This window comes from Cyclopterus lumpus, chromosome 18, assembly GCF_009769545.1.
Source record: "Cyclopterus lumpus isolate fCycLum1 chromosome 18, fCycLum1.pri, whole genome shotgun sequence".
Lineage (NCBI taxonomy): Eukaryota > Metazoa > Chordata > Actinopteri > Perciformes > Cyclopteridae > Cyclopterus > Cyclopterus lumpus.
In genome coordinates, this window is record NC_046983.1 from 1,360,992 (window position 1) to 1,372,500 (window position 11,509).

An 11,509-nucleotide genomic window follows, 5' to 3' on the forward strand; every position below is an offset into this window, starting at 1 on the left:
CGTTCCTCCGTGTTCGGACGACTGGGTGAGCAAAGTACACGGCAGGAGTACACAAAGTACACAAAGTACACAATCACTCAGTTATTGATTTACTAAAAACATGAAGTCACCCAAAGCTGAGAACATAAAGTTCTGTATAGTGGAGATCCAGACTGGAAGTAAATTATAACACAAAGCAGGCAATTAGCACCAAGTTACTATTATGTATTGTTTATAGGACATTTACAATTAAATATAAATATATACTACTAGATATAAACTAGAGATTGAGACCATAAACTCATGTTTACAATGTTTAATGAGGGAATAAATCAAGAGAGTAGAGTCATTTATATAGACTTCTATACAACCAGAGGAGTCGCCCCCTGGTGGTCAGGAGAGAGAATGCAGCTTTACCACATGAAGCATAGACTTCTATACAACCAGAGGAGTCGCCCCCTGGTGGTCAGGAGAGAGAATGCAGCTTTACCACATGAAGCATAGACTTCTATACAACCAGAGGAGTCGCCCCCTGGTGGTCAGGTGAGAGAATGCAGCTTTACCACATGAAGCATAGACTTCTATACAACCAGAGGAGTCGCCCCCTGGTGGTCAGGTGAGAGAATGCAGCTTTAACACATGAAGCATAGACTTCTATACAACCAGAGGAGTCGCCCCCTGGTGGTCAGGAGAGAGAATGCAGCTTTACCACATGAAGCATAGACTTCTATACAACCAGAGGAGTCGCCCCCTGGTGGTCAGGTGAGAGAATGCAGCTTTAACACATGAAGCATAGACTTCTATACAACCAGAGGAGTCGCCCCCTGGTGGTCAGGTGAGAGAATGCAGCTTTAACACATGAAGCATAGACTTCTATACAACCAGAGGAGTCGCCCCCTGGTGGTCAGGAGAGAGAATGCAGCTTTAACACATGAAACATAGACTTCTATACAACCAGAGGAGTCGCCCCCTGGTGGACATTAGAGAGAATGCAGCTTTAACACATGAAACATAGACTTCTATACAACCAGAGGAATCTTCTATTCAACCACTAAGAACATGGACGAGAAGGCCATGGCGGCGATGACGCAGATCTACAGGCAGAGAGTCCTCGTCAACAGACACAGTGACTTGTTCACGTAGTCCGGCAGACCGAAGTGTCGCCGGACGACTAACACGGTGTCTGAGCTGAAGGTCTGGAGAGGAGAAACTAATGGAGGACATGTATCGCACCGAGGTACTACTACTGACTCTACTACTACTGACTCTACTACTACTGACTCTACTACTACTGACACTACTACTACTGACTCTACTACTACTGACTCTACTACTACTGACTCTACTACTACTGACTCTACTACTACTGACTCTACTACTACTGACTCTACTACTACTGACTCTACTACTACTGACTCTACTACTACTAACTCTACTACTACTGACTCTACTACTACTACTACTACTACTACTGACTCTACTACTACTGACTCTACTACTACTACTACTACTAACTCTACTACTACTGACTCTACTACTACTACTACTACTACTACTGACTCTACTACTACTGACACTACTACTGACTCTACTACTACTGACTCTACTACTACTGACTCTACTACTACTACTACTACTACTACTACTGACTCTACTACTACTGACTCTACTACTACTACTACTACTACTACTACTGACTCTACTACTACTGACTCTACTACTACTACTACTACTACTACTGACTCTACTACTACTGACTCTACTACTACTAACTCTACTACTACTGACTCTACTACTACTGACTCTACTACTACTACTACTACTGACTCTACTACTACTACTACTACTACTACTGACTCTACTACTACTGACTCTACTACTACTACTGACTCTACTACTACTACTACTACTACTACTAACTCTACTACTACTGACTCTACTACTACTGACTCTACTACTACTACTACTACTACTGACTCTACTACTACTACTGACTCTACTACTACTACTACTGACTCTACTAATACTACTACTGACTCTACTACTACTACTACTGACTCTACTACTACTGACTCTACTAATACTACTACTGACTCTACTACTACTACTACTGACTCTACTACTACTGACTCTACTAATACTACTACTGAATCTACTACTACTGACTCTACTACTACTACTACTGACTCTACTACTACTACTACTGACTCTACTACTACTACCACTGACTCTACTACTACTACTGACTCTACTACTACTGACTCTACTACTACTACTACTGACTCTACTACTACTGACTCTACTACTACTACTACTACTGACTCTACTACTACTACTGACTCTACTACTACTACTACTAACTCTACTACTACTACTACTACTACTGACTCTACTACTACTACTACTACTGACTCTACTACTACTGACTCTACTACTACTAACTCTACTACTACTAACTCTACTACTACTACTGACTCTACTACTACTACTACTACTAGTACTATATACATATTTAAATATATATATATATAACACAAGTGTGCTTGTGCGTCTCCAGGTATATATATATATATATATATATATATATATAATTTAATCTTAAATGCTCTATATAAAATTATCTTTCAATATATTATCTTAAATAAGCTGTTCAATAAAGAGACACATTTAAATATCAATGCATGTTTTTTTTATTTGTATTTTCACAGCTAGTTAAATAAAAGACCGTTTAGCTTGATTCTTATTAAATAGTTGAGGAAAACAACCACAGAAACACAGCATTCACGGATAATCCATCATTTGACTTATTGATCACGTCTGTGGTGACTTCTCTTCATATCCGTGCTTTCATGTTTCATTTTGAGTGAAGGTTTTCTTTCCACTAAAAAGCAGTGAAATAACAGAAGACAGGAAGTAGGTTTCCTCACTGAGTTTATTGAATAGTGGAGGACTCGAAGGCAGCCGCTCAAATGAAACACACACTTGACTATCAGGAGAGTTTTGGCCGCGTTGGTGTCTTTTATTTTGGCGGTTTCCTGTGAGCTCTAGGCGTGCGGGTTGGGGGCGATGTACGGCCGGATCTTCATGCTCATGGCCTTGAGCGAGTACCAGCTCCCCTTCCAGTTCATCCACACCAGGCCGTCGTCGGTGCCGTGCTTGGCCATGTGCCGCGTGTAGGCGCCGCCGATGTAGTAGCGGCCGTTGGGATTGGCCGAGTGGCAGCGGTTGTACCACCAGCCGCCGCCGTCCTCCCTGGCGCACTGCTTGGAGGGATCCCCGGGGATCCTGGTGCATGGGAACAGGGTCAGAGACCGGCGGTGAGATTACATTACATGTCATACAAAGATGTTCCATTAACACACCGTAGAACAGCTACAGGGAACAACTCAGGGTTAAGAGTCTTGCTCAAGGACACATCGACTAGGGCGGGGATTGAACCACCAACCCCCTGATTGAAAGACGGACCACAGGGCGGAGCTTCAGCTCAACTTACGCTACCAATATGTTACTTCTTCAGACATACGACTATTTATTACTATTGATACTATGATGATGTACATGTTTTCAACAAGCTATATTATTACTTTTGTATTCATTTTTACTTTTTTAGGAATTTGTTTGACATGCTATCCTAGGAATTATTTTAGTGATACTTTGATTATATACATTTTTTTGACATGCTCTATTATGATTTTTTAAATTAATTTTAATTTTATTAATTTTTTTAAAAATTATTATGGCTTTTCATGTTTTTTTTCACATGCTATATTATTGATTTTTTATTAATTTGACTTTTTAATGAATTATTTCAACATGCTATATTATGCCTTTTTTAAATTTGATTTTTTTATGAATTCTTTCAACACGCTATATTATGACTTTTTTTTATAAATTTGACTTTTTAATTTATTTTCAGACATACTATGTTATGACTTTTATTTTGACTTTTTTATAAAAAATGTTGATATGCTATATTATTACTTCTTTAATACATTTGACTTTTTTTTATGAATTCTTCCGTCATGCTATATTCTAATTATTTCCGACATATTATTATGAATCGTTGGACTCTACATATAATACAACATGACTGCTGAACTGTCGCAGAGAACCTCTAATTGAAGGAATGAACTTATTTTGGGGTTCATGTTGTGAACTGAGCCCGTTGTCCAATCAGCAGCGAGCTATGGCGACTGACTACCGTCGGCTCGCGCGTTAGCGACAACTAGCCGCTAATTAGCGACAACTAGCCGCCAATTAGCCGTTAGCCCGAGTGTTCCTCACCAGTTGTCGTTGTCGCGGTCGTAGGTGCTGAACATCATGCTGTTGTGGATGGTCATCGTGCGGTTTTCCCCGAACAGTTCCGAGGACCCGTCCAGGAGGCAGTTGCCGGCGTTGCCGGAGTAGCCGTTGACCGCCAGCAGGTAGTTGGCCGTCTCCGCCATGACGGTGAACTGGCGGTACTGGGCGAAGACCTGCGGGAAAGGAACCAAGTCATCGACGTGCATGTCTACGAATATCTTTACATAATATACGTGATATTATTACTTTTCGATGACTTGTTATCGATACTATGAATTGGGAATATTTTCAAATTGCTACATTTTGATGAAGGAGCTCCACAGCTTCACTCGCCACTTACATTGTTTAAATGAATATCTACACACGTACACTTCACATTATTCACTGACATGGACTTATGTTCTATTTCATTTATATTTATCCGTCTTAGATTTCCGTTTGTGTGATGTTCTGTTTGACAGATGTAATTCATTGGCTCTGCAGCTGACAGCTGCTTCTTTGTAATAGTTGTTGAATGAAATAATAACTCATTAAAACTTCACATTTTCCTTCTGTTGTGAGATTGTTTTCAACATGCTATATTTGGGCTTTTTTTAATGAATTCATGACTTTCTTTTGACACGCCATACTATGAATTCTTTCAGAACGTTGTAATCTTTTGTCATTAAATATGCTGTTTTAACCATCCTAGATCCAAAAGATGTTGTCACTATCAGAATGAAGAAAAGTAGCCATGTAACATTTTAGACCCAACAACCTGAGAACTTAACCCAACTTCCTGTCGAGGACTCACCTTGGCTCCGGTCCAGTCCTCCATCTCAATCAGGACCTCGGTGGGGCCCATCTTGGTCAGCTGACTCATGCGATCGTTGCCCAGCCAGTGCTCACCTGTCACATGACAGAGGGGAAAAGAACGCCGTCAACCACCCGTTACAGGAATAACGCTGCATATGAATATGAAGGTAACTGCTAAGAATAAGAGACCTGATTAGATAACAAAAAGGTGGCAGAAATACTCTGGAATAAGTAAAAGTACATTCACGAATACACATTTTAGATGAATCACAAATATTGATGCATTAAGGTGTCATTTTGATGTTGTAGCTGGTGAATGTTGATGTCATAGTTTATTATTATTTATACCGCTGGGATCGATAGAGTTTTATCTTCTTCAATAATGACAGATTACATGTATTTGGTGATTAGATTTAGCTGTCAAATAAACATGATCAAAGTACGTGATGTATATCTAAATATAGTGAAGTACAAGTACCTCAATAACTGTGTAAGTGTACTGAGTTCCTTCCCGACAACGGCGCCCCCCGGTGGCGTGCGTTACAAGTCTTACCCGGAGTCTCACAGTGACCTTTGCCGACATCGAAGGCGGTGTTGCCGAAGCCGCGGCGGTACTCGTCCCAGCGCCGGCCGAAGTCCACGCTGCCGTCGAGCCGGTTCTGGAGGACCACCCACCCTGAGGGGGGGGCGAGAACACCAGGTGTTAATCAAGTAAAGGGAATGAACGGGAGTCCAGGTGGTCTCGCTGGGGGTCTCACCTCCGTTCTGGGTGGTCTGATCACAGAAGACCTTGTATGGAGGCAGGAAGGCGTCGGGCTGGATGAAGTACATCTGGGAGTCTTTTCCTCCACGACGGAAGATGTCCTCGCACTCCTTCCCTGAAGCACGCGGCGAGAAGTGAGAAGTGAGTTGTATTTGTGTTCCACAGAAAACCCGGAGCTGTATTGATCGGCACCGCTAATTAAATTAATAATGTCGGCTTACATTCGGTCCATTAATAAGGAGACAATTAACGGTTTCATATTGTGGCGTTTATGGATAGACTGAAAAAAAGAAGCGGACGAGTCACCGCCATCTTGGTTTTTATAAACCAGAAGTGACAATTCTGTGGTGGACACCTGTCAATCACCTTTTAGCCCCACCCCTAAAGCATTCCCATGCTTTATGGTCTGTTTGACTATACATCATTTACTGAAAGAGTCATTTTATATAGACTTCTATACAACCAGAGGAGTCGCCCCCTGGTGGTCAGAAGAGAGAATGCAGCTTTAACACATGAAGCATAGACTTCTATACAACCAGAGGAGTCGCCCCCTGGTGGTCAGGAGAGAGAATGCAGCTTTAACACATGAAGCATAGACTTCTATACAACCAGAGGAGTCGCCCCCTGGTGGTCAGTAGAGAGAATGCAGCATTAACACATGAAGCATAGACTTCTATACAACCAGAGGAGTCTCCCCCTGGTGGTCAGGAGAGAGAGCTTCACTTTTCAGACCTAGAGGTTGCAGCATGCGTATATTGAATACCCTTACCAGACACCACCGGTATGGGGCATGTGGTCTTGCAGGGCTCCTTGCACTCCTCCCTCTGGCCCTGGATGGCCTTCTCCAGCTTCTGAATCTTCACCCGGATCCTGTCCAGGACCCCCTGCAGCCACACCGCATGCCGTCCATTAGTGCGTTACATTTGTAGTCTTTGGACTCTGGATTAGTATGTTGTACACGTGTCTTCACTCGTGACGTAATGAGCTGACCTGAAGCACTCTGATGCTGGAGGGGAAGACGGTGTCCACCGTCTTCTTGATGTAGTCGTGCTGGTCCTCCACGCTGTCGGTGAACTGACTGACCACCCTGTTGTTGTCTGAAAGGAGCGACCCATCATGGTAAAAGCTTTAATATTTATATGAAAGGACCATCATCGATGTTGATGAATTAACTTCTTTCTTTTTTTGCTTGTGCCGTTTGAAATGATCTTTAATTACATTTGTTTTATTATTAATGTAATAAGAGTGCATGTATCCTCTTATTCTGTATAATAATAATAATAATTTATCTTTACAGTTTCCCTCAAAGAAGAAGGAAACTTTCTTGTGTTATTGTAAATGATTAAAACCGATTGAAGGGCGTCCTGATGTCAACGTTAAATGATGATGAGGATGATGATGATGATGATGATGAGGATGAGGATGAGGATGAGGATGAGGATGAGGATCCACTCACCGGTGAAGACCCTCTGCCTCTCCCTCAGAGAGGAGGAGATGCTGTTGACGTAGTCGTAGATGGTGTTGGAGGAGCGGGCCAAGTCGTCCACCTGAGGCTTGAGTTCATTGATGCTCTGTGAAATAAATACATATATACATATAGATAGATATGCAACAGTGACCACATGACAGCAAAGGGAATTCAACGCATTTCAATTTGATAATAAATGTGTAAACAAAAGCCTTTTCATTTGATTGAGTTACCGTCTTCACGTTCCTCTCCTGCTTCAGCAGCATGGTCTTCAGCTCGCAGCCAGTGGGACACAAGACGCCCTGGAGGGCGAGAGAGCCTCTGGTTACATATGATACATACGATACATATGTATCGTATGTATCATATGATACATATGTATCATATGATACATACGATACATATGTATCGTATGTATCATATGATACATATGTATCGTATGTATCATATGATACATACGATACATATGTATCGTATGTATCATATGATACATATGTATCATATGATACATATGTATCGTATGTATCATATGTATCATATGTATATGTATCATATGATACATATGACGTGTGTAATTAGTGGGCGTGGCTTCCTACCATCTCCTCTGCAGCGTGCGTGCAGCCTCCTCCTTCCGGCTGCTTCTCCTTCTCCTGCTGCTGCTGCCCTCCGACCGGGGCTGGGGTGGGCCGGCCGCGGTACCTGGGGCAGCGGACACATGTATATATATATATACATATATATATATATATATATATATATATATATATATATGTATATATATATACATATATATATACATGTATGTATATGTATATATATATGTATATATATATATACATATATGTATATGTATATATATATGTATATATATATATATACATGTATGTATATGTATATATATATATACATATATATATACATGTATGTATATGTATATATATATGTATATATATATATACATATATGTATATGTATATATATATGTATATATATATATATATATACATGTTTTCATTGTACGTTATTGAACGTACCTGCCGCCGCCGCTGATAGGGGGCGGGGCATAGCGTTGACGGGTGTAGGTGTCCCCGCCCCTCGTTACTGGGCGGTGACCTCGAGCGTTGACAACCACCCCTTTCTCCTGAGGGGAAGCACGTGACGAAGGAATTAAAACATATATAGAACATAACGTGGTTCTCTATCAGTGTTCCGCTGGTTCTACGTACTGTTTCATTCTTTGCAGACGAGCCCTTGTTGTCCTGTCGAAGATCAAAGGAAAACATGGTCAAATGTTTGAAGAAGTTATATATTTCACATGTATTAGAACATTAAAATAAATCCTTTTAATAATCATAATAATAATAAATAATGAATAATAAATAATAATGAATGAATAATAAATAATAAATAATAAATAATAAATAATAAATAATAAATAATAAATAATAAATACATGTTTAATTGTTTGTACAAAATAAAAATGTGAGTTCCACTGTTGGTACTTTTTTTAAGTCATTTTGTATGTAGACCATAATGTCGAAGCCCTCACCGTATCATATTCGTCATAATCCAGATTGCCCTGCGCCCAGGCGGCGGACACGCACAGGCAGAGACACAGCAGCGTCCTCATCGTCCTCATCGTCCTCATCGTCCTCATCGTTCCTCTTCTCTCGTCCTCTGTCCCTGAAACACGAGTCTGACGGCTATTTATGCTGCAGGAAACTTATTGATCTGCTGCAGGAAACTTATTGATCTGCTGCAGGAAACACGTCGATATCGGCGGGGACAGTTTACCCAACCTGAGTCACCGCTGCTCCCGGTCAGCCTGCAGATAGGGGAGCAGTGTGTGTGTGTGTGTGTGTGTGTGTGTGTGTGTGTGTGTGTGCCCACGCTGTCACCCAAAGAACGTTATAATAATTGTAATAATGAATAACTAAGAAACGCTTGTTTTAAAAGCTTTTAACTTGCTAGTTACTCGTTTGGACATGTGGTTACGCAATACCTTTAAATACTTGTACTCTAGTAAAAGTACTATTACCACAGTGAAGAAATACTCTTTAACAAGTAGAGGTATTTAACATTATACTTGAGTAAAAGTAATATTACCACAGTGTTCTCTTCCCAGATTGTTAAATTAAATTATTAAAGTAAAATCAAAGTAAAGTAGAAGTATTTTTCATATACTTAAAAGTACAATTACCTCAAAACTTGACCAGAAACTAGAACTGTGTCAGATCAAGATGAATGAAGTTTGTTGTGGTCTTTTTTATTTATATTGTCAGTTAATCATAATAATGATTATTATTATTTAAGGGTTACAGTAACATTCAAACTGACTTAAAAATGTTTGTTTTGGACATAAAAAAAAGTTCTGATTTTTTATTTGAATTGAATGTTCAAATTGTTTCAACTCTTTTTTTGAAATTATATAATTTCAACAATAATGCACAACATGACGTTAATCACAAATACAGCACCGGTCCTCTGTATTCATGATGATTTATTTATTATTATTTTAATCTCACGGTTGGAGATTTAAACCTTTGACTGAAGTGGATTCAACTCGTTTGAGACCAAGTTTATGATTACAAGTTTCAGCCCAAAATAAATAAACGAGAATTAGATTTCCCGGCCGTGCTTCTGACCCTGAACCCCCCCAGACCGAGGCGTCCTGGGTTGACCTTCTGACCCTGAACCCCCCCAGACCGAGGCGTCCTGGGTTGACCTTCTGACCCTGAACCCCCCCAGACCGAGGCGTCCTGGGTTCACCTTCTGACCCCGCCCCCTCGTATGAGTCACTGTGTGCACAGACGTCAAAGTCCAGTGAATTGTTATGAAATATATTTATTTGAGGAGTAAAAACAGGAGACTTTTGTAGACTTTTGGTCCCTGAACCTTCCCGTCAGTTTAGAATCAGTGAACTAGAGTGAAGGTTCAACGCTTGTTTCTGGAACTGTTGAGTGTTTACTTCCTGTACACAACAATGTACTTTGTGTTGTGTACAGGAAGTTAACACAATGTACTTTGTGTTGTGTACAGGAAGTTAACACAATGTACTTTGTGTTGTGTACAGGAAGTTAACACAATGTACTTTGTGTTGTGTACAGGAAGTAAACACAATGTACTTTGTGTTGTGTACAGGAAGTAAACACAATGTACTTTGTGTTGTGTACAGGAAGTAAACAACAAACACCAGCCGCCTCATGGAAACGAGATCAAAGGGCTTTTCATCTCTTCTCAGACAGAAATACAAACGTACACATTATTGTTCTGTATTCTATTTATAGACATGTTATTATTGTTTGCATTGTAATTTGGCTCTACAAACTAAAAGATGAATCAACACGTGACTCCTGGTACATTCATATTGATCTCAGACAGAATTCACTACTGTGGGTTTAATGATTTTAGAATTTCAATTCTGGGGTTGTGTTGAAGCCAAAAGGAGGTTAATAGACCTGGACCAGGACTTGGCAGGCGGACCAGGACTTGGCAGGCGGACCAGGACTTGGCAGGTAGACCAGGACTTGGTAGGTGGACCAGGACTTGGCAGGTGGACCAGGACTTGGTAGGTGGACCAGGACTTGGCAGGTGGACCAGGACTTGGCAGGTGGACCAGGACTTGGCAGGTGGAGCTCCAGCTGTTGACCCGGCTGGTGTCACATCATCTTGGCACAGATGAAGGGCAGCGTGTCGTTGCAGTGGCCGTTGATCCACTTCTTCTGATCTGAAACGCAGAAGATGAGCAGAACAATGTGGTTAAACATCAGTGATGGTGTTCCTCAGTGTTCCTCAGTGTTCCTCAGTGTTCCACAGTGTTCCTCAGTGTTCCTCAGTGTTCCTCAGTGTTCTTCAGTGTTCCTCAGTGTTCCACAGTGTTCCTCAGTGTTCCTCAGTGTTCCTCAGTGTTCTTCAGTGTTCCTCAGTGTTCCTCAGTGTTCCTCAGTGTTCCTCAGTGTTCCACAGTGTTCCACAGTGTTCCTCAGTGTTCCTCAGTGTTCTCAGGTGGAGTTTCTATCTTTACGTGCTAATGTCCGTTTAGAGTCAGGCAGACCATAAAGGGCGGGGCTACACGCTGATTGACAGGTCACTCTTCCTCAGTCCAGATGTGGTCACTTCCTGTTCACTCGTTGCAAAAAGAACCAAAAAAAGATGGCGACGGCCAAAACGACGAACTCAAGGCTTCAAAACGTCCCTGAACC

At 41.1% G+C, this 11,509-nt stretch overlaps 2 protein-coding genes across 3 annotated transcripts in view; both read right to left on the bottom strand.

Annotated features, from left to right (window-relative positions):
• Nucleotides 1–2,893: 2,893 nt before the first annotated feature.
• fgb (fibrinogen beta chain) lies at nucleotides 2,894–9,139 on the bottom strand. Of its 2 annotated transcripts, none has more exons than XM_034556852.1 (13): nucleotides 8,857–9,139; nucleotides 8,534–8,566; nucleotides 8,342–8,445; nucleotides 7,904–8,006; nucleotides 7,541–7,609; nucleotides 7,296–7,410; nucleotides 6,830–6,936; nucleotides 6,609–6,723; nucleotides 5,835–5,954; nucleotides 5,630–5,752; nucleotides 5,075–5,169; nucleotides 4,264–4,454; nucleotides 2,894–3,264 (listed from the first exon to the last, which is right to left on the bottom strand). In XM_034556852.1, the coding sequence occupies exons 1-13, from the start codon at nucleotides 8,962–8,964 to the stop codon at nucleotides 3,024–3,026; spliced, it is 1,524 nt and encodes a 507-aa protein (XP_034412743.1). In that variant the 5' UTR covers nucleotides 8,965–9,139; the 3' UTR covers nucleotides 2,894–3,023. The 2 variants fall into 2 exon arrangements, with proteins under 2 accessions (XP_034412743.1, XP_034412742.1); XM_034556851.1 differs by having other exon boundaries at nucleotides 8,342–8,448.
• Nucleotides 9,140–10,566: 1,427 nt separating this feature from the next.
• Nucleotides 10,567–11,509, bottom strand: part of LOC117747600 (lectin-like) — a 4,076-nt gene continuing 3,133 nt past the window's right edge. The window contains exon 5 of the mRNA XM_034556975.1: nucleotides 10,567–11,034. Within this exon, the coding sequence (XP_034412866.1) occupies nucleotides 10,967–11,034 (68 nt within the window). The 3' untranslated portion in view covers nucleotides 10,567–10,966. The remainder of the gene's footprint in view (nucleotides 11,035–11,509) is intronic.